The sequence below is a fragment of the Tachysurus vachellii genome, chromosome 7, assembly GCF_030014155.1.
Source record: "Tachysurus vachellii isolate PV-2020 chromosome 7, HZAU_Pvac_v1, whole genome shotgun sequence".
Classification (NCBI taxonomy): Eukaryota; Metazoa; Chordata; class Actinopteri; order Siluriformes; family Bagridae; genus Tachysurus; species Tachysurus vachellii.
In genome coordinates, this window is record NC_083466.1 from 17,126,824 (window position 1) to 17,151,383 (window position 24,560).

At 39.0% G+C, this 24,560-nt stretch overlaps 1 protein-coding gene across 1 annotated transcript in view; it reads left to right on the plus strand.

Moving 5' to 3' along the window:
• pcxb (pyruvate carboxylase b) overlaps nucleotides 1-24,107 on the plus strand; it is a 224,896-nt gene extending 200,789 nt beyond the window's left edge. Inside the window, exons 18-21 of the mRNA XM_060874658.1 lie at nucleotides 5,913-6,092; nucleotides 19,692-19,940; nucleotides 21,220-21,360; nucleotides 22,636-24,107. Of these exons, the coding sequence (XP_060730641.1) occupies nucleotides 5,913-6,092; nucleotides 19,692-19,940; nucleotides 21,220-21,360; nucleotides 22,636-22,887 (822 nt within the window). The 3' untranslated portion in view covers nucleotides 22,888-24,107. The remainder of the gene's footprint in view (nucleotides 1-5,912; nucleotides 6,093-19,691; nucleotides 19,941-21,219; nucleotides 21,361-22,635) is intronic.
• Nucleotides 24,108-24,560: the final 453 nt, after the last annotated feature.

Consider the following 24,560-nt stretch of genomic DNA (forward strand, 5'->3'; position numbering starts at 1 on the left):
CAGGTGAAAAGACGGACTTTATGCTAATACGGCGTGACTTAGTGCAGCAGCGACCAATGAGAGTGAAGACAGTAGAAAGCCGGTGATCCTTCATCCCGTATTATATGGTGCAGATAACACACTGATGAATTTATATACAAACCCCAAATCTTTCTCATTATTTCATTTTAGCAGGAAGAAAACTGATCTGGAATGCTAGTTGCTTTACCCAATGATAAACATTATAGCCATGGCAACCTAGAGTAGAAAGGCCTACTGAAAACTTCATAGTACAGCAACTGACGACTTGTATGAATGTAGCATAATCCTTCAGCTCCTGTCAGAAGAGCTTATATTTCGATTCTGAAGTATCTGGAGTATCCCGCTAAACAGAGTTACAAACCAAGTCCTTTTGTGCATGTGTTTCGTTTCCTGCATATAAAGTTCCATATATGATTAATATTTTAGATGCATAAATACAGCAGGCAGCCTGTCGGGTTTAACAGACAGATTTTCATTGTTGCACTTTTATATTGACAGTTATGACTCACACTACATGAGTCCACTCAAAATAGACAAACTGACAAAGAAGCTTTCACACAATCACATGCAAACCTACAGATCCTTCACAGATCACTCAACCAATACGGTTCATTATGAGAGCAAACACTGGCTGGTTTAGAGGTTTTTTAAAGCAAAATCTGATGAGATGAGATCAGGTTTTGAGCCTCTGCTTTTTCTGATTAGAGTGTATTAAATATATGTTATTTGTGTCAAACCACTGGAAAAACAAATATATGTTGTCTCTACTACTGGGCCAACTGATGCCATGTAACACTTTCCTCACTTTGTCCTGGTGAGAGTTACAGTGGATCTGGAGCTCAACATTTATTTGGGATATCTTTCGCTTCATATTGTCGGTTATCGTTTTCATTTTCACAGAAAGATTTTCAGGATCATTTCTAGCTAGAGTATGTGTGCATGCTTTGTTTTTTTCTTCAGAGTTAATATACAGTTGGAGCTGTATGACACTCAAGTGTATTACAATATTGATGTAAAGCATATGTTTCTATCAATATTGTTTTATCATCTACAGTTCAGGGGGGCACGGTGGCTTAGTGGTTAGCACGTTCGCCTCACACCTCCAGGGTCGGGGTTCGATTCCCGCCTCCACCTTGTGTGTGTGGAGTTTGCATGTTCTCCCCGTGCCTCGGGGGTTTCCTCCGGGTACTCCAGTTTCCTCCCCCGGTCCAAAGACATGCATGGTAGGTTGATTGGCATCTCTGGAAAAATTGTCCCTAGTGTGTGATTGCGTGAGTGAATGAGTGTGTGTGTGTGCCCTGCGATGGGTTGGCACTCCGTCCAGGGTGTATCCTGCCTTGATGCCCGATGACGCCTGAGATAGGCACAGGCTCCCCGTGACCCGAGGTAGTTCGGATAAGCGGTAGAAAATGAATGAATGAATGAATCTACAGTACATCTACATGATAATAGCGTTTGCAAGCATGCATGCATTTTCTAACGCTCCTAATTTGTTTGACACGAAGAAATCCACATCTACTGCAACTTGTTGCAAGGAAGTTTGCTTTTGATATCTAATCAGAGAGATGGAATCCTATGCACCTAATGTGTTGTCTGATAGGAGAGCTGCAGCTACTGAATTAGCACAGACTAAATTGGGAGAAAATGGGTTGATGAAGTGGGAGTGTGTGATTCGAATAGATTTCTATGACGTTTATGCTTCACCCACACATGCAAATAAAAACGAAATAGGCATGATGCGTAAAATCACAGCAGGATGAACGGGGTCACTGGGAATTGAAACATCGGTTAAAAAGGAAACGTATCTGTTCAGTGAACACACTTGAGAGACTTCAGGATTGCTTTTCTGTGTGACTTGGACTTTAGATTGTCCCACTTTGCATCACTTTTGCACTTTTATACAGGTTCACTTGAGGGCCAAGTTGAGAAACAATAAAGAAACGCCGTATGACCTTTAGCATTCTCGAACAATAGCATTTGATTAATGTTTCTTGCCAGTGCTGATGGCTCTGAACCTGTTTCTAGAAGCTATTCATTACCATTAAATCTTGATTCAATAAAACTATTAGCTAAGCAGTTTTAGTATGCATGTAATTAACTCAACTTTGACTTCGCTAAAGAAGTGTTTTTCCCCTCACTTTATCAGTCACAAGAGGAGGGAGTATATACGGTATTACGTTCAGGGGCAGGTGAAAGAATACAATTAAAAGTGTTAAAGACTGGCTTGATTATCTCAGGGCTTCATTCTCTTGATTTCTAAATGAACCTGAGAGAGAAACTCACAAGCTCCACTTTTGTCCCATTCACTCTTTTTACAAATTAATGTTAGAGATATTGAAGACAGATTTTCGGGGCTAATATTTTGAAATCTTACTCTGAGACACTAAGGTGGTTCAGCAAAATTGACCATCTTACTCTGACTATTTTCCCACTTACAGTTATTGACTGAATATTAAACAACTCTCATGAAGCCTTCAACCCTACTGAAAGGTCTGTCGTGCGTAGCAGTCTTTGGGATTTAGATTAGTAAAGTGGTAAATGCTTTTAGTAGATCAAGAACAAAATGCTTCAAAATGAACGTGAGGTCAGATTTTTCATTTTTCTTTCTTTCTTTCTTTCTTTCTTTCTTTCTTTCTTTCTTTCTTTCTTTCTTTCTTTCTTTCTTTCTTTCTTAAATGAAGACACAACCCATGACAGCAATCATGATGACAGTGCTAAAAAAAATCACATCATGTCACTGCATAATATTGCTAAACATTTTACAGCTGGACGTAAAAACCTGGGATGCTTTCACTCTGACATGCCATCTAGTGGATGTCACTTATAAATCTGCTCATGTATCATTCACATCTGACTGTATCACAACACCCCAGCATCACATTTTATCCTATATACAGTAGCTTAATGATTAGGCTCCTTTCTCCCAGTTGGCTAGAAAATGCTTGACCACATAAAGGCGTGAAAGATACCATGCTGGAAATAAATCTTGCCACCCCAACAATGACCTCTTAAAGTAATGAATTCTATTACTTTTAAGCAATTTATACAGACTTAATCATTTTCAGCTCCAGATTATTTAACCTTTATGTTCTGTCCTCTATTTAGCATGGATATACTGCTCATGGGTTCATCTTAGCATTGGACAGCGGAGACAGAACATAATAGTAAATATGACCACCATTTGATGTATGAATACAGATATATGTCTCTTTTCTTCTCAGATCTAAATGACCTGGATATAACCTGTATTATAGAAATATGAAAGGAAGCTTAGCAGAGGTTCCTAAATGTACATTTGAACCAAACACAACAAGTATCTTGTGTGAAAAAAAGAACAACATTTTAAAGGTTGATTCAACATTGTTGATATCAAGGTACAGGAATAAATCCTACTAAACTACTATGAAGCCAACTGAGTAATTTAATCATCTATCCAATGAATCTGCTCCAAGAGACAAATAATTCCTTTCTAAGCCCAAAGTGTGCTCATGCTTCCTTTGTTTGCCATCTGAAACCCCCGGACATTCAGTTTAAGCAAGAATATTCTGCTCAGCATTTCACATTGAAAGCACAATTTCACTAGTTTCAGCTGAACACACTAGACAATCCACAACAATTTCAATTTTCCTTAATAGACTTAAAGGTGATTTTATGTTGCTACTGAAATCCACTTGCACCAAACACAAGTCTGAGAAACATGAGGATTTCTTTGAGCTGCTCTCTGGAAATTTAGCCAGTAAGTCAAAATATTCTAAGATGACACATTTTGCATCTCCTCTACCACCTCCACCTGGTTTATATGACACTTTGCCTCCACAGGCTGAAATGATGAAGCAGAAACACTGTCACTGTCATCTGCAACATCACAGGCTAGCCATTCGTTCATCAGCAGAATCAGAAACGGTTTATTTGACAAATAAACTACTGTTAACATGCGGAGGATTTGCTTAGGTACCACAGTGACTGACATCTCCAAAAATCTACTGCAAAGTACCAAAACAAATGATGTTTGAAGCATTAACACCTGAGTCCTTCCTCTTCTAGAGTACAAACAGATTGACTGAACACGCATCCTAATTACTGAGTCTCTCCATGCAGAACTGATGGAATTGAGTTAATTTGCTGTTTGATAATCATCCGACCATAGTCATTTGCAGTCTGAGCATTGGCATAGAGCCAGAATGAAACTGCAAAGCCCTTTGGGATTTGTAGTTCTACCATCAATCTTCGACATACCTCCTGAGGCTGTAATTTAGCTGTAATCGGTTTGAATGGAGTAATGGAGCTCCAGGTGCTGAAGAAATGAGAAGAAGCTGAAAACTTGGAATATAAAGCATCCGGTTTAACTAGGGGTTTAAAGCTTGGTTCAAAAAATCCATAGTGTCTTAATTGGATAGGGGTTTTGTTAAGTGGCTGAGCCCCGTGCTTAAGCTAGCGCAGGCCAAGCTTCTGTCAGTGCCAGTTAGTGAGGCTGTCAGAGGAAGTGTAATAAGATGAGACCGAGACAGGATTAAAACGAGATCAGACGCAGAGTAAGACAAAGGGTGCACACTAAAAAACACACACAGCGAAATACAGGCACACATCTTCTATTACCTTCACAAACACACACTAAAACACACACACACCTTGTCACGCTCTCTCTCTTGCTCTCTCTCTCTGACACACACAGAAATACAGGCAAACATTTATAACATTTACAACCAGACTAAAACACACCCTCTCTCTCCCTCTCTCTCTCCCTCTCTCTCTCTCTTACTCTCTCTCACACACACACACTTTCTGAAACACACACAGAAATACAGTTAAACATCTACATTATACAGTATCATTCACACACACACACACACACACACACACACACACACAGACCATTCTGCATCCTCCCTCTCTCCCTCTCTCCATCCCTGAGTGTTTACTCCTTCCTATGTTACTGTGCTCTGAATCTTCTGCAGATTGACAGGGTGCATCTGTTCAGCCAGAGGCAGGAAAGCAAAAGCTTTGAACTCAAGAAGTGGTTATATGTGCATATGTATGTAGGTGTATGTGTGAGTGTGTGAGAGTCTGACCACAAGAAGGACACATGTTTTTTCACAATGCAAAACATCACATTTCCTAACTCTCTCTCTCTCTCTCTCTCTCTCTCTCTCTCTCTCTCTTTCTGTCTGTATTCATTTACAACTTTCTAAAGGATCCAGAATGTGGCTTTAGCTTCAATGTCACATTAATCCAAGTGTTTTGGGCAAGTGTCCCTAATTAAGCATAACTGACTACTGTAGCTAATAACTGGAGCTGTTGTTCTAGCTAAGTAGATTTAATTGTGTTATAACAATATAGCCTAATTGTCATGACAAATCTGAGGCAAGTCTGTAAAAATCAGAACTGAGTGTAAGTGGAACTTCCAGGTGCTCAGTTTTCATGAACTCGGTGGCATTAAAACTAGTAGTGAAAAAGGAGTTTGAATTGAGTTTGAAACTTGCTTGTTTGCTTACCCTTCCCTAAGGGAAAGGATTCAAGGAAGGGAAACAAACATAAACTCATTTACTAAATGAGACATCCCTGCCCACTTGGCTGAAATACAAAGGCTTTCGTGTGAATGAAAGAAGCCTTGACATTTAAAGTTTTGTTTCTATCCAGCGTCCCCACACACACACACACACACACACACACACACACACACACACACACACACACACACACACACACACACTGTCTCTTACTCGTCCATTTGTCAACCACCCACCTGCTCCCTATCGTCGGTTTGTACTGTCTTCTCTTTGCTCTTCCGAAATCATTTTTTCTTTCTCCTCTTTGTTTGCTATTGCTTGTTTATCAACCCTTGGGAATTATGTCCATCACCACTGGCACTTTATCAGTCTTTATCTTTACAGGTGACTCCATCGTCAAAGATTGTGGGAGACTTGGCACAGTTCATGGTTCAAAACTCGCTCTCCAGGGCCGAGGTAGAAGAGCGGGCAGATGAACTCTCCTTCCCTCTGTCTGTGGTGGAGTTTCTGCAGGGACACATCGGCATTCCTCACGGAGGCTTCCCAGAGCCGTTCAGGTCAAAGGTACAAGGCCATGAATGTGCAACAAGGCGTGAGCACACACATTCACATTCACTGACCGAGCAGTAAACTCCTCACCGCACACCTTTAATTACTTCATATGCCATGGCGAATTAGTAAAAAAAAAAACACAAATTTTGCTAGGGAGTAAAGCTACAGTGAGAATAGACAAACTCCGTGCCTGAATTGAATAACTGTTTCCCTTCCCTTTCTCTTTCTCAAATAAGCCAGAGGCTATGTTTTATCTGTAATCATTTTAAATCCATGCACGATTTACTCACACACTCAGTCAGTACATCTCAGGAAGGTTAACTAGACCATAACAGCATCACATACAATAGCCACCTGATTTTTTTTTGTCAAGCAGATTTGTTTAAAACCCTCAATTAGCGTTTGAGCTTTAATTTTGTCACTTCATTATTGTCAAGATGCTACACGGTTAATTAATTTTTTAAAGAGGAAACTGAGCATTTCTCTGGGTTTTTTTCCCTCTCTGTTTTGAGTGGCATTGTGGCATAGAGAGAGAAAGAGAATTTTAATCAGGCCTTCTCCTACTGTATATCAGTGAAGTGTGCAGTATTTACTGTGTAGCAAATCCTCCTATCTGCAAGAACAAGCTCTCTGTCTTTAACTGACGTTAGAGAAATATGTATTTAATGGCATACTTACAACAACAATGATATTTTCTACCTAAAAAAGGGTTTAACAAATAAATCTCCAAATGTAATATGAGGGAAACTGAGCCAAAGATGATACAATCTGAGCAATTAAAATAATTGTTATACATTATCTGTTTTTTTTGTTTGTTTGTTTGTTTGTTTGTTTGTTTGTTTTGTTTTTCATTTCTGTTTTAAACAACAAATTCAATCAGGGAGATAATGTATTTACTTACTTGTCCCAAAGTTTGACCTATTGGTCCCTCAGATGGGAAACAATTTTCCTTGTATGAAATTACAAATTAAAGCAGCAGTATGTAATGTTTTGAGCCATCTGTTGCCTCTGAGATCAGTTGCAACTGCATTTCAGCCTCATCCACAAACCCCACCCTGTTCAAGCTGCGTATGCCATGGGAAGAACTGTTTTGTACAGGCTGAAGGGTGGAGCTTCATTCTGGGCCAGAAAAATATACAGTAAAAAGAAATTTTCAATAGAAAAATTATACAATTAGAAAAATGATTCCTCGAGTCATTGTTGAAGAATGAAGAGTTTGTAGCTTCTTACCAGAATATCTGGTCCAAATGAATAGGATTTAATGGTTCAGGAAACTTTTTCTGACTTACTATATAAATTACTAACTTGTGTAAATGCTAATGGAAAACCATTAAAGGCTTTCGCTAAGCAAACAAACAGTGCCTTTAATTTATGTCTTTGTACAGAATATCCCCTTTAATGTAGCCTTCTAAACAGATTTAGTACACCAAGTTGACTGTATATTAAGTACACATTTCTAGTATTTAATAAACCACCAGTTAAGTACAGTTCATTGTACTACAGTGTGGTGAAAGTTATCATCCCCCCAGACCTTGTGTCAGTAGTTTAGAAGCAAGCAACATCTCTGTCCTTTAACTAGACACTGAATCACTCTAGATAAGTGCAGTTTGTTTGTGTGCATGGGTGTTTGAAAAAGAGAGAACTGTGTTATTCTGTAAAGATCTTGTCATCTGCGCTTGCCTTTTAATGGACTTGTTCTTCTTCCTGGTGAGTGCTGCGCTGTGCTGGTTAATGAAATCTTTCCAGTGAAAAGCAACTGACATTTCCAGCATATAATCACTAAAAAGGAACTAAGTTATCAAGTCATGCGGGAGAGTTTTGAGGGTTTTGCTGTCATACTGACAATGTTCCTTTTTCTTGCAGAGGGATAGTCGGCTTTAAAGCTCTCCAGTTTCTCTCTATCCAACTTTGGCTCAAATACACACTCGATATCCCTGAGGGCCATAACACCCTGGAGCCCAAAAATAAAAAAAAAATCAAACAGTGTTTGTCAGTGATGGCAACATTTCCATACGAGGCCCTGCAGGGAACACTATACTGGCCTTCAAAGGGTGACATGCACATTTAGCATACTGCTGTGAGAGAGATGGAGAGAGATGGAGAGAGAGGGAGAGAGAGAGAGAGAGAGAGAGAGAGAGAGAGAGAGAGAGAGAGAGAGATGGAGAAGAGAGGAAGAGATGGACACAAAGATTAATGAAAACCTGTTCACCATTCAAGTGAGCACTTTAGTTCTAGGAGAGATGGAGGTAGAGGAGATGGTGGCAGGAATATTGATAGAAAGATAGATGAGGAATTTATATTGCAGATATAAAAACTAGGTGAATAAATAAGGCCCTGAAAATGACATTGTTTCTGGATCATTAAGAACGTTGTGTTCCTGATTTTATAACACTGCTGCCCCTGTCAATAGGGATTAGTGATCAGCTTTTTATTTGAACTTGACTAAGATGGGGTTCATTTTATGATGCACAGTTTTCCACAAGAGTAAATACTTTTCCTTGTCTGTCAACATGTTGCCTAAATCTGTCAACATGTTAGTGACTTAGTGGTTTTGTGATAATGTCTGTGTTTATGTTACATACTTAACATACTAGTAGACTTACTCTAATTTTATTGGTATACACGGCATACTGTTAAAGAAGGCGGTTTTCTGAGTTCTATGGCTGAAAAAGACATGTCCCATGGTTCTTTGCACTAGAGATTTCAGCGGTTGATTCTTCTGCCATGGAAATGTACTTTTAGCACTGTTTTTTTATTTCCATTAGACCAGCTCTAGGTTAATTTAGCCACAGGGGTTGCGAGCCAGTGACTTCTGTGCCCGGATAAATAGAAAGGGTTGCCTCGGGAAGGGCATCTGGTGTAAAACCTTCCATATTTAAACATGCAAGTCATCAGTGTGAATTCCAACGACCGCCACTGGTGCTGTTGACCTACAGGGTGCCAGCGGCAATTGGGATACTGTTGGTTGAGGAAGGAGAGGAGGGAGAAGGGTTCATAGGCAGAGAGAGAAGAAGAAAAGCAGGAGTATAGATCTGAGAATAGGGATTCTATGAAGAAACATAGAGAGCTGGTAGACATGATGGAGAAAAGAAAGGTGGATATACTGTGTATGCAGGAGACCAGGTGGAAGGGGAGCAAAGTACGTAGTATTGGAGGGGGATACAAACACTTTTATTACGGTGTTGACAGGAAGAGAAATGGGGTAGGAGTGATCCTGAAGGATGAGTTTGTGAGGAATGTCTTAGAGGTGAAAAGAGTGTCAGACAGGGTAATCAGTTTGAAGTTAGAACTTGAAGGGGTCTGTGTTAAATGTTGTCAGTGGTTATACTTCACATGTAGGCTGTGAGTTAGAAGAGAAGGAGAGAGTTAGATAAGGTGATAGAGACCATTCCCAGATGGGAGAGAGTAGTGATTGGAGCAGACTTTAACGGACATGTTGAGGGGATCAGATGTGATGAGGAGGTGATGGGCAGGTTTGGTGTTAAGCAGAGGTGGCAAAAGTACACAGATCCTTTACTCAAGTAGAAGTACAGATACTCATTTTTTAAAAGACTCCAGTAAAAGTTGAAGTAGTGACTACACTCTTTTACTCAAGTAAAGAAGTATGGGCTCTGACATGTACTTAAGTAAAAAAGTCGCTGTTACTACTACCTGTTTAGTGTCATGCTGGTAACTGGACGTCATGTTATATATATATACATATAATTTTGGAGTGTGCTGATGGATATTTGTGTTCATCAGCCACAAGAGTGTTACGAAAGGCAGGCACTGATGTAGGTGAGGTAGGGTGGAGTCAGCGTTCACATTCATCCCAAAGGTGTTCAGTAGGGATGAGATCAGAAAACAACCACATATAGCAGGAAAGGTCAGGTGACCCAATACTTTTGGAAATATAATATATACCAAGTGTATCACCAAGGCCATATCCCAAACTGTAGGGAGATTCCAGCTCTGTCTTTGAAAACAACTCAAAATTATTGTGATGTTTTACAAATGACAAAATTAATGTTAATTAAATTAAGCACTTCGTGTTTTTTTGGTTGACACAATTCGCAACGCATTCGCCAGGAATCCTTTTTGACGCCGATTATTTCCAACATCTCCCTCATATATGGCCATGGGTGTTCAGGAATGTCCTCGTTGTTAGTTATTTTAACTTCGGTGACTCCTTTTGAATTAACATTGGCCATTCCTTTTGTAGGCGTGCTGCTCATTGTTAGCTCCGCTATCCTTAGTCTATGTCTGATAGCCAGTAAATAATACACCAGTCACATGGTGAAAAAGCCGCACAATGATAGGATGACAGGCTGGAAACAGCGCTCAATGAGAAGAAATAATACTAAAAGTAACGAGTCTGTTTTGAAAACGTAAGAAGTAAAAAGTACAGATATTTGTGTAGAAATGTAATGAGTAAAAGTAAAAAGTTGTCCGAAAAATAAATAGTGGAGTAAAGTACTGATACCAGAAAAATTTACTTAAGTACAGTAACGAAGTATTTTTACTGCATTACTTCCCACCTCTGGTGTTAAGGAAAGGAACCTAGAAGGACAGATGTTGGTGGACTTTGCTAAGCAAAGATGGAAATGGCTGTAGTTTACGCTTATTTAAAGAAGAAAGAGGAACATAGATTTACATATAAGAGAGGAGGTAGTAGTACACAGGTAGAATACATTCTAAGTAGACGGGCAATCTGAGAAAGATTAGCGACTGCAAGGTGGTGGTAGGAGAGAGTGTAGCCAGACAGCATCAGTTGAGATGTGTTAGATGTCTCTGGTGGTTAGGAGGAAGAGAAGAGGAAAGATAGAAAATAAGACCAAGTGGTGGAAATTGAAAAAGGAAGAAAGCTGTGTGGAATTCAGACAGAAGCTGAGACAGACTTTAGGTGGTCAGAAAGAGCTTCCAGATGACTAGGAAACTACAACAGAAGTAAAGAAGAGTATGAAAGTACCAAAGAAAATAGATAGGATTACAGCGCAGAGTGAAGAGGGACGTGGCAACAGCCAAACAGAAAGCATAAATGAGTTGTATGCCAGGTTAGACACCAGGGAAGGTGAGAAAGACTTTTACAGATTTGAGAGACAGAGATGGGAAGGATGTGCAACAGATAAGGGTGAATAAAGATAGAGATGGAAAGGTGCTCACAGGCGAGGTGCAGAGAAGATGGGAGGAATTTTTTGAGGAGCTGATGAATGAGGAAAATGAAAGGATAAGACAGGAGGAAGAGGTGAATATTGTAGAGCAGGAAATAGCAAAGATTAGAAAGGATGAAGTAAGGCTCTGAGGAGGATCAAGAGTGGAAAGCCAGTTAGTCCAGATGACATACCTGTGGAGGTGTGGAAGTGCTAGGAGAGACAGCAGTGGAGTTTCTATCTAGATTGTTCAACAGGATTTTAGAGAGTGAGGAGAAGCCTGAAGAATGGAGGAGAAGTGTTCTAGTGCCGATCTTTAAGAACAAGGGTGATGTAAAGAGGTATAAAGTTGATGAGCCATGCAGTGAAGCTATGGGAAAGTATTTGAAGCTAGGCTAAGAAAGGAAGTGGATATTTGTGAGCAGCAATATGGCTTCATGCCCAGAAAGAGCACGACTGATGCAATTTTTGCTCTGAGAATGTTAATAGAGAAGTACAGTGATGGTCAGAAGGAGCTGCACTGCGTCTTTGTGGATTTAGAGAAAGCTATTACAGGGTGCCGAGAGAAGAGCTATGGTACTGTATGAGGATGTCAGGAGTGGCAGAGAAGCTTTGAGTCCCTTCTTGTTTGCTATGGTGATGGACAGGTTGAAGGATGAAGTCAGACAGGAATCGCTGTGGACAATGATGTTTGTGGATGACATTGTGATCTGTAGTGAGAGTAGGGAGCAGGTGGAGGAACACCTGGAAAGGTAGATTTCTGTCCTGGAAGGTAGAGGAATGAAAATCAGTCTTAGTAAGGCAGAATACACGTGTTTGAACTGGAGGGAGGGAAGTAGAACAGTGTAGTTACAGGGGCCTGAGGTCAAGAAAGTGCAGGAGTTTAAATGTTTGGGGTCAACCATCCAGTGCGACAGGGAGTGTGGAAATGAGGTGAGAGGCGATTGGTTGGAGTCGGTGCAGAAAAGGGTCAGGAGTGTTGGGTGACAGAAGAGTGTCAGCAAGAATCAAAGGAAAGGTGTACAAGACAGTAGTGAGTTCAGCTATGGTGTATGGGTTAGAGACTGTAGCTGTGAGGAAAAGACACGAGACAGAGATGGAAGTAGCAGAAATGAGGATGTTGAGGTCCTCTTTAGGAGTGACGAGGATGGACAGGATTAGGAACGAGCACATCATAGGGAGAGCTCAGGTTGGCTGTTTTGAGTACAAGGTCAGAGAAGATAGATTAAGATGGTTTGGACACGTGCAGAGGAGGGAGATGGTTATATTGGTAGAAGGATGTTGGAGATGGAGCTGCCAGGTAAGAAGTCAGGAGGCACAAGAGAAGATATATGGATGTGTTGAAAGAGGACATGAAGTTAATTTTTGCAAGAGTAGAGGATGCCAAGGATATAGTTAGGTGGAAACAGATGATTCTCTGTGGCGACCCCTAACGGGAAAAGCCTAAAGTAAAAGAAGATCATCTCTAGGCTATACTGCCTCAGACACACTTCACCACAGCCCAAGATATTATGCATGTATGTGTATGTATATGTGTTTGTGTGAGAGCACATAAAAACATGTTGGAGAGTGTTTTTTTGGCTGAGAGCTCTAACTAGTGCCCATGTGGTGCACTAGAGACATTTTGGAATTGGGCCTGGGAGCTCAAGTGTCCTATAACTGGGAATTGGCTGATCCAGTTTAAATGGGATAGACAGATCCAGCCTGGTGTGAGCCACTGATCAGCCTTCCTATACGAGACACACACAAGTAACACAAATTCTCAGCCTATTTAAGTGTCAGTGTTTATCATCTGACAATTATTATTAGTCATCGGTACATTTCTAGCATTAAATTGTCTTTCACACGTCCTATTTAGAAACACAAGCTTAACGGATTTAGCATTTTTTGCTTGTGTATTATAGTGGATTATGTCAACTAGCATATAAAAGCCTCTTTTCTCAAACCTTAGAACTAAGAAAATCAGACTGAAGAGAGGCAGTTCTATTCAAAAACACGCTATTGACAAGCGTTTTTACAAAGCAGGCAACACTCCAAATGAACACAGCAGTTTCTGCTCTGGTTCAAACCAAACCTGCCATCTTCTGCTCTTCTGCATTCACTCTCACTGCGTGCACCCACATCGACACGCAACTCTCTTCTCGCAAATAGCCACAAAAGCCATCAAATTAACGAGGGGTGACTGGGAAATGTGGGAGGCATCTATGAACTGCATCTTGTGTGACTAATAACATTAGTGAGCACTCTTTTGTGCATCATTCCTCTACTGAGAGAAAAAAGCTACTAAAACCTTCCAAGGCAGTCCTCAGAGAGGCTCACCATGCACTAATCGGCATATTTTATGTATGTTTCTCAACAGCATTAGCGTAACTGAATTTGCTAATGGCTAGCTGGAGTAGAGTAGGCTCAGGAGGAGGAGAAATAAATGTGCTGAGGTTCAGGCCAGAGTGTGTGCTCTTACAGACCCAGCATTTCTTTTAGCTGTGTGAGCTTTGAAGAGGTTTGCAGACAAAAAAAAAATAAAAAATACAGCACAGCTCTAATAATGGCTTTATTTCAGAACTAGGCCTCAACTCCTCCTTTGGGGATTTTTAACTACTCCCAGCTTGCTGAATAGTGCAGATCTGTACTGTATTTTGTTTCACACAATGAACACAGTGATACTGTCAAAGGAAAAAGCATAAATCAGCATGCATGAATGATGACATTTGTTTAAACATTTAAAAGTGCTTTCACACCTATTAATTTGTTTGCTGAATCAGAATCGGAGATAAATTGGTACCTTTGTATCACGCAGTACAAAAGACACACCGAAGGAGTGTGTAGGAAGGGACAGGGCTTAAAATGCTTTTATTTTTTTGTCTTATTCATCAGAACTACAGGAGAGGAATAAATGATAAACAGAATTACCCAAGAATTTCCCAGAAACACCAAGACAGATAAACACCCATATCATTAAAAATAAAAATAACACATTTATAACATGTTGTGTAGCATATCCAGTATTGTTGGTCTTTGCTTCAAGATATTCAGAACACATCATATTTCTGCCGCTCTGTTCTTGGCTCAGTTTGTGGTCTGTTTTGAAGCTTACATCTATAATAAATGTTGCTTGCAATTCAAACTTACCCACTTTCTGTGGTTTAGTCAATTCAGGGTCGATTCACAGCAATCAAATTTAGGGTTTGTTTTGGAACTGGACCTCACTCACCTCACTCACACAGACGGACTCAGACCATTTCTGCTGTTCTCACCTGCTCAAACAAATGAAATGTACCACGGTATTACTAAAGTAACTAAATGCTGTATATGCAAAAGCACCTTAAACTGCCTGTAAATCTATTCTGATGGTTATTCGCATATTTGCCTCACACCTGCAGGGCTGGGGTTTGATTCCTGCCTCCATCCCTTGTGTGTAGGGCTTGGATGTTTCCTCTGGTACACTGGTTTGCTCCCAAATCCCAAGATATGATCTGTAGGCTGATTTTCATCTTTAAAATTTTTATCCTCTGAGTTCCATGGGAAAAAATCCAGGTTTCCTTCAATGTGTAGGTTAAGGAGTACAGAATAAGGATGGAAAATCTGATTTGCAATATTTCCACTCACTTCATCTAGCAAGGTTCTTCACAGTAGCCATCTGTTCTGCTCAGATATTTGCAGAAGTATAGGGGATTCAAATATTCAGTGCAATTACAATTTGCCTCACAGCAGAAGAAGGCTTTAAAAAATGACAATCATCTCCTCTGGCCTCAGTACAGAACATGAGAGCCAGAAATTCTGATAATAAATGGATTTAATGCTAAATTAAATCAATGTGAAAATCAGCATTTCAATCAGGGTTCATGCAACTGGCATCTAATTTAGAATGTTCTTCTACAGTATGTGCACTGACTAATAGCACTGGTAGGCGAGTTTCATATGCTGGACTTTCTCATGACACTTCACAATTATTAATTAGGTCATCGAGCAATTATTGTCCGCTAATATCTAATGTAGAAATAAATCAAGAAAAAACACACGCAATGAAAGCTATTTACTTAATTATCATACTGATAGACGACCAGCAGAAGGTCAGAGTAAAAAGTCACCAGAGCAATTAACGAAGCTGTGATTCATGATGCATCTCAATTCACCTATTTCTGCTATGCACTAAAAGTATGTACCCTTTGTGTACAGAAAAAGGACTTACTCTTGAGTGTGTAGCAAAAGAGATATGAACATAACAACAACAGCAACAGAAGAGAACGTCGTTGCCTAGTTACGCACACTGTCCTCATAAACAAACTCCTCATTGCATTTTAGCTTTCAGTCATTAATCATTTCATTCGTTATGTTATCTATACTATGTCATTTAATTTACCATTCCCTTGATTTATTTGACCATATTTCATTTACACCTCTCTAAAATATTCTGGCAAAAATACTGAAGAAGCATCACAGACGTTACGCTCGTCCCCCATGTTTGCAGGTTGAGTTCAGGGAAGTAAACGGTCCCAAAACTCCAATATTGTGAATTATTAGCTGAAAAAGTGTTCAGAGATCCACACTTTGTATCCGAGTACCATTGGGAAGCTCATTTCAACATCATATGTTGAAATGAGCGTACTACAGTATATACTCTTGCGTACTATATAAGACAGGTCATAGGCGTATTGGGACGCATTTTTTGTCACTGAAAAAAACCCATAGTTTGTTATGCAGTGAATAATGTTGATTTTAATATAACTAAAACAGAAATGTCCAGGTTTTATGTAGAAGTTTATGTTAATTTGTTATTCGGTTCAGCAGTCTGACAGCACTAATCACTGTTTAAAGGTGAGGGTCATCGAGGTAATCGAGGGCAGTTGTTTGGGAAGAGTGAGGAGCCGAGGCTTTATTAGAGCACTTGCTCTTATGTGCCTTTATAGAGTAATTATATGTTAAGAAGTGAGTTGCTTCTCATGTATAAATGAAGACATTGGAATCTGTGCAGAATATAAATTATGCTAAATATTTTGCTGTAATTTAAATTTAAAAAATCTATGGCATAAAATACAGTAAGTACTCCAGAACCATACAGTATACTTATATCATGATAACAACTTTTGAAAAATAAATTTAAAAATATACCCAAATTATACAAAATAATATTTTACACGGGTATGTGTCCTACATTTTGGTTGGATATCTAACATACCAATCTAAAGAATGGTAGCTGAGAAATTTTTATAACTATCTAGTTATGTATTTGTTATGTGCATTATTTCAGACTAATAGAAACACATTAGTAGAGGAATTCCTGAGAAGAAGAGGAATGTGTGATCTTCTTTTAAACAAAAATTACAAGAATAATTCTCTTTATTTTATTCATCTTTTTAGTCTCTTTACTTTTATTTATTCTCCTTTATTATGTTTTTTATATTTAACTAAACATAAGGTCAGAAAGTCATTGGCCTTCATTTCACTTATGAGGTGTAGTGTTTCTTGCTACCACTTTTTTAAAGATGTCGTTATTTTCTTTTATTTAACTGCAAGGTGGCTATGTGTAGTATGAAAATTGTTTAGCTTGATGTCGGTATTCAGAATTTTTGCATAGCCCTGATTCTGAAAAGATCATCTATCTCCCTTGCATGTTAATTATTCCAACTATATAAAACACTATACTGTCAGTAAGATGACGTCTGGGCTGATGTGCAGTCGGCGGTGGAGTTTGAAAGCATGCATTATGTTTAAACCAGAACTTATATGAAGTAGTTTGTAGTAAACAGTAATTTTGCAGCATTTTGAACTGCCAGCGAAGTACCAATAAAAAACTAGACACAATGAAAGACTAAAATCAGAGCTCTTGGCTCAGAAATGGCCCATGTCCTCTTGCTGACCTATGTCTATCTGTAGTGCTTAAATAAACATTTATTACAAGCATCTCAACATACATTGTCATTTTCAGAGTGATTTATTTAATAATAGCCAATCTGTTCAAAGTTTATCACTAAGCTTCATAAGATAGGATGCAGGATTTGTGGCTATAAAGTTCCTATTACAACGTTATCTTCTAATCGTTTACATACTGTATCATAATGATTGGGCCAAAGTCCCTAAGCCTATTTCTAACAACTCAATTTTATCCAGAAATATTGTGAAAGTTTAATTGAAATAGTAATAAAGACAAACATAATTGATTGGTCCACAGTCCCTGAGCCAATTTCACACTAAAGTAGGTTTTTTTTTTTAAGTTTTATTTGAATAGGAATAAACACCAGAAAGTATGCTCAAACTTGTGAACCTCTGTGGCATGAGCCAAAGGGGAAAAAAATGGCATAATACTGTACAATTGTCATGATTCAGCCCGGACTTTTGGCCATGTGCTGTTGTTGTCACGTGTCTGCCCGCCTTCGTCTGCTCCTCCCTGTTTCTTCACCTGTTCCTAATGTTGTCATTGTCTTAATTGTATTTAAGTTAGCCGCGTTGCTGAATGCAGCGCGGATCATTAGTTGCATGTACCCCTCGTCATGTCTAGTCCCTGTTAAATGTCGTCAGTTGTATTGTTTCATTTATCGTCATTTTTGTCTATGTCTTCTTTATTTATTAAACCCCCTTCATTTGAAGCTATCCTGCATACGGGTCTGTCTCCTTCCATCCAGGTTGTGACAACAATGTAGCAGGAGCGATCACACCATACCTTTTGTTGTGCAAATGTGGACAAATTCAGATAGCTAAAAGGTCACTACATTCCTTCTAAAGTGACATCACTCCACGGAAGCCGGATTTTCACTCCACATTGGCAAAATAATGGTGTGACTACATCTTTAGTCTTGTGAATAGCATTTATCTTGGACAGGTCAATTGAGCCACTCTCTCAAGACCCATCACATCATGGTTGTCTCCACTTAGAGTCCAATATATCCATCTCCTCGTTGGGCTGATAGATTGGTTGGGATGAAAGATCAGTAGAGGTGTTTAAATGGTGAAGTGACACTCCCTGCACCTCTCCCATCCTACCGTACCTAATGTCCATTAGTGACAATTTCTGTCTCTTATTTGTTTGTCCTTTTTCCGCTCTCTCACACACACATCTCTCCTTTGAGTTGATAGTAACAAGAGACTAAAAGATTTTACGTCTTGCTGCCAAATTCATTTGCCGCTTATAAATTTGAGCAAATAAAATCACCGTACTGGCACTTCCTCTACCGCTGATGTGATAATAGCATAAAGAGATGTGTATCCTGGTTCCAAAGTCTGCGCCATTAAAGAGAAAAATGCTTCTAGTGATTATAGCCATACTGGTTCCTCTAACCATCTATTGCCTTCTGCATTTCTATTATCCCCTAGGAAGATGCTTTTATTTTCTTAATAAAACTGATTTTGTGAGAGAAGCTAAACTAATGACACATCTATGACTACAGAGTGGATGAGGAAAAAATTATTTTATGTGCTTCTAATTCATGAAAAGAAGTGCACTGAGGGTGGGATTTTTTGGTAGCTTGCTGTTTGCCCAAACATGTAAGCCATCGCTCAACTGACGATGGAGGGCAAATATGTCCCATGGCTACAGAATAACAAACCTGCTGCAGATTCTGGGACGTTTTAAGGTTTATTATTGTGCACAAGCTAACAGGAGGTGAATTAATCAGAAGTGGCCGTGGTGGACGTGTGGCTGGCCATTTTAACCCACAGATATTTTGTTTGAATAACGTGCTCTGTGATTATTAATTCCACAGACATGTGTGTGTCACCTGTTTGTCTTAATAGCTAGGTATTTATTTTTAGACAATGATTTTCTTAATTGTGAGACTCTATATTTTTTTTACCTTCATGCTACAAAAAAAGGAAACAAAGGAATGTCAATGTGACTCCTGTCATTCTGCCAACTACAATTATCTAAAACAAGTGCTTTCCTCAACCAAGATCAATTACTTCTTCACCTCAATGTCCCCCTACGTGGTCTTGACAATTTGCCGATCTGCCACCCGCCCTATTTGTTTTATCTTCTCCTGCATTGTGTTGCCTTGTTTTAATGGTGTGTCTGAAGTTATTATCTGAGAGATTTTCTTCAGATTGGATCATATAACCGACCACACTCTTGTGCTTCATTGCATTCTGGTAGTTTGGAGTTATTTTATTTATACGTCTTCAATAATTAAAGAACGACAGCTGAGTTTTGGGTGTAATTGATGTGTTTCTCAGAAGACTGAGCCAAAGTCTTTGTCTCAGAACCATTTAAAAGTTATAAAACCGATACAAACACCATAATGCACTATGTATTATTAAAGTAAAGGGATTTCTGCCTCTAGCATGGCTCACACAAAGAGCTGATGGAGAAGATTAAAGAGTAATTACACTGTCAGTATTTTAAACCTGGACATGCCACTGTGAAGAACTCCTTTCAGATAGCCAAATTTCTACTTGTCATCATTAGATGACTGTTAAAGAACTGTAATGTGCTGAAACCTGGAAGAGATATTTCTAACATCTAAAGATCACTCTTATTCAATGTGTGTCATAGGTGCTTAAATCGCTACCTCGGATAGAGGGTCGTCCAGGTGCATCCCTGCCGCCCATGGACTTCAAAAAGCTTGAGGCTGATCTACGTACAGCACATGGAGAGGACATCACGCCTGAAGATGTGATGTCAGCAGCCATGTATCCAAAAGTCTTTCAGGAGTTTAAAGAGTTCAGATCCAATTTTGGGCCTGTTGAATGTCTCAACACCCGCCTGTTTCTCGATGGACCAAAAATTGCAGAGGAGTTCCAGGTAATGATCATCCATCTTCTCTCTCTCTCTCTCTCTCTCTCTCTCTCTCTCTCTCTCTCTCTGTCTGTCTCTCTGACTCTCTCTGTCTATTTCTCCCTTGCACTCTGTCTGTCTCCTCTTACCTTTTTGTCATGTCTGGCTCAGCGTGTCTGACACAAATTATAATAGCTGCTCAAATGATGCCTGTATCTGGGGCATAGAATTTTTACCGTTCTCTATTCTCTCTTTTTTCCCAAACCTTTGGGAAACCTCTCCCAAAGGTCCATGCCAAATCCGGTTCAGTCACTTTATAGTGCGGTGGGATTTGACCTTCTCAGCCCTTGCCAAAAGCCAGTCCCCCTCTTTCATCTTATTTTAATATTCAATGTCAGGAACAGAAAAGTGCAAAATGAGTGGTCTAACCTACAGTATCCTCGTGCCAGAGCAGGTTTAATTGGAGTGTTGTGTTGTGTGTGGATGTGATGGTAGTTAGGATAAGCTCTTGTTAGCAAAGTGAATCTCAAGATATGAAGATTAAACAACATGAATGATTTCAATAAAGGACTCTCAATACACCTAAAACAATTTTTTTGGCATCGAGCAGTCTTAACATTTGCTTTCAGTAACTTGCCAATGTTTCTTTCACCTAAATCCCCATTAATCCATGCTGCAGTTGCTGTAACAGAGAGCACAGACGTTGTGCCTACGTGTCGGTCAGAACCTACCAGGCACAGACATGCTCATGGCCATGTGCTGCACACTGAGAGGAGATGAAAGGCCAGACCACCGTCGCTAATCAGACAGAGAAAGAATTGGATGAAAGATAAATAAGTGAACTTTAATTCACTCTTCTGCCTGCCATACCTCAAAAACTCCACTGATGACAAAAAAAACAGCATGTTAGCATCCCTAAACTATCTGACATTGATTTTCCAAACACTTGCTTTGCTTATATTTTTGGATAGTTATTATAGTATCCTCGATGAAAGTCTGCATAATCCTTACATGCATAAAGTATTTTGGCAGTCTGCTTATGTCTCTTTCCTCAGAGAAAATGCTAAGATGTAAGTCATCACTGGTTATTTTAGATTAGCATGATCTATATTAAGCATGCGCTGATGTATATCCAACTTCCAGAATAGCTGTACTAAATTAACTGCCCAAAATCACGTGGCTCAGGGCTTGCCAAAAGCCTGAGTTAGCGCTGTGGAAATAGGTCATCTCTCAGTCAGGTTTAAAACAAATGAATTTTTATTGATTTTCTTCATTTCCTCTCTCTCTCTTTGTGTTTGTCACTCAGGTTGAGTTGGAAAGAGGAAAAACGTTACATATCAAAGCCTTGGCTTTGGGGGACCTAAACAAAGCTGGACAGAGAGAGGTGTTTTTTGAGCTGAACGGTCAACTGCGGTCTGTCCTAGTCAAAGATATGGTGGCGATGAAGGTAATAATGTGTTTACAAAACAAACTGTTGATTCTTTAACACTAAACCTATCAAACACACATAAGCATTTTCCTAAAAATCAAAAATACCCTTATTTTTTTTCAAAAAAAACAAAAAACAAAAAAAAAACAGCAAAACCATAATGAAGCTTGATATTGAGACTCTTCAACAACAAACCTATCATATACACATTTGCATTCTCAAAGAAAATCAGAAATATACTCTTATTTTATTCTGCAGAAACAGCACAACTATAATGAAGCTCAATTTTTTGGAAATAGCAGCTCATTACTGAGAGACTGTATCTTTTAAGGATCTTCTAAATCATTAAATGGCTAGGCACCGTCTTCTCACTTTCTTTATTTGTGTGAAAAAACTTACTTTTCTTGACAATTTGTCATATTACCAGTTCTCACTTTACAGCTTTCACAGCACTAAGTCAAAAATGCCACTTCCCTTCGATTTCTCACATAGCAGATGTCGGACATTACTGATTAAACAGAGAAAATACAGTGCCAATCTGTCTTTCCTATACTGTCTAATGCTAGAGTACCAATGACACTACTGCAATCTCTTTAACTGAGTAAAATAGACTCTCTAAAGAAGTTTTAACAGCTCTTGTGTTTGCTTATCCCTCATAATTAATTGAGTATTGTTCCAGTACATCTTCACAGCCAACTCCATGTAAGGAGAAAGTGTAAATCTGGCACTCTCATCCCTGTAGATGAGATCTCAAGCTGTGAATCATTTCAGTACATCTCATGATATAATGCTTAAAAACTTAAAACGGGATCAGGTGCCTCCCTGGAACACACTTAATTGAGTAACGTGAACCACCATGTCATTACACCTGACTTGACAAATTAAGCGGACAGTATAAAATCTGCAATTCTCAATCCTGGAGGCCTTGGCTGAACACTTAATCAGTTAACACTTAACGCTAGAATATTCGCTTAGGTATCAGGAGAGTTCTTGAATTCTGTCTCAGGCAATTGGTAATCCTTAGAAAAGTATACTAGACTGTATCCACCACATCTGTAACATATTGTAGGTGTAATTACCATTAACAGTAATTGAGCTTTTTTTGAGTGCTGGAGCTAAAAAACTCTTTCAGTATTCTTATATATTTAATATATCAATTCCATATATAAATAAGTATAGATGTAGTGGTGGGGTTGGATTAAAATAAAATTCCATATATATGACAGAATTGATGTGCTGAGTTTAGTCTGTTCCCTTAATCACTGTAATGCCAACCTTGTACACTACCCTCAGGAGATGCACTTCCATCCAAAGGCTTTGAAGGACGTCAAAGGTCAGGTGGGAGCCCCCATGCCAGGGAAGGTGGTGGAGCTGAAGGTGAAACAGGGTCAGAAGGTGGAGAAAGGTCAGCCTCTCTGTGTGCTCAGTGCCATGAAGATGGAGACTGTGGTGAACTCGCCGCTCACAGGAACCGTGGCCAAGGTGTACATCAAGACCGATAGCACACTGGAAGGGGACGATTTGATCCTGGAGATCACAGAGTAAAGGTTAAACGCCAAGAATAGATTAATGGGCATAGATTAAACATAAACCAACCCGCACTGATGATGCTGTCTACAAGGACAATGCTTTGCTAATTGGTATTGAATTTTATAAATACATTTTATGCAACTTTATACGTATCCACAGCAAGTAGAAGAAAGATGTAACAACCAAAGTCAGCAAGAAATCTTTATTTTGAAAGTGTGTTATCTACCAAATGTAACTCGAGTGTAGGTTCTCTCTCCGCCATCGGTTTGAAACATACACCTTCATCTAGCAAAACCTTACCTATGCCATTTTGTATCTAGCTATGTGAGTTATATTTTCCACGTTGATGACTCTAGTTCTGAAAGTGATCAGTGAATTTATTGCCCTTTAATGTGATTCGTTTTCACATAAGATCTTTTACACACCCATTTTGCCTTAATGCTACATTACTGGAAGATTATATACATAACAGATGTAAAATATTAATTTTAATATTAATGTCCTCTCCAGGACATGCAGTAAAAATTAAAACAGAGTATTAAATGGGTTATAATGTATCTCATATGAAATCATGTGCTATAAATTTAAGTAATTAGGGAACTATTTCATAATTAGTATTAGTATTATATTATTTTATTATAATTATAATTATAATAAAATAGACTCAAGCTAATGTTTGTTTTGTTTTAATTCTCTGAGTGTTTTTACAACCATTATTTCTGTTTAAAAGGCTGGATATATTGCAAAACAATGTGCAATACTGATGCAATTGAAAGTGGTCACATCCATCAAATCCTTTCTCTTCTTCTATTTCTCCCTTTTCCATCCCCAACTTCTTAGTCTCTGGAGGCCTTGTACCATGACCTACAAAGCCTTGCGTTTTACTGCTTATATTGCCACTGTTAGTGTAAAGTCACATGCTAATAACTTGAGAGAGCGTCTACATCTTCAGAGTGAACATGGATTTACCTCATCATACTGCAGGATAAAGTGGTCTGTACACCCGCCCTGTTCCACCTCGTTTATCCTCACAGCAGTAAATACTGCCTCATCTTATTCAAGCTCTCATCGTTCTGTTATTATCGCACATCTATACTGTTCTAAAGAGCAGAAGTGGGACATGAATGTGTACAATGCCTTAGTTGGCTATTACAACCTGCCACTGAAATTGACTTTTTTTTTAAATTGTGGTTTTATGTCACAAATCTACACATATAATAAAATACTCTATAATATTTAGCTGTGTATTGTCATTGAGGTGGGGTGGGGACTGAGGGATGGGGGGTTAACAGAAGGTTACATATTTGTTTATAATTGTCAAAGAAGCAACCAAATGTATTGTTAGAGATTCAGTAAATTTGTGGCAAGAGGTTTTCTAGTCTGCTGAGTCCATTTTTGCCTTGGCACAAAGCACTATGTTTGGTGGAAACCCAATACTTACTTCATCATCCTGAGAACAGCATGGTGATGGTAGCATTGTTTGAGAGTTCCTCTTAGCATATTGCTTGTTTCTCTGACTAATATCCTTCTTCCACTGGCATTCCTTTTGTAGATGGTGAACTTAATGGAAACTCCACATGAACATCCACAGAATTTTGAAATTTTAAAATTGATCAATACATTTCCAGAACTTTCTACCAGACAAGCAGCTCTGATAGCTGCTTGGTCTTGATGATGCTGTGTGTTTA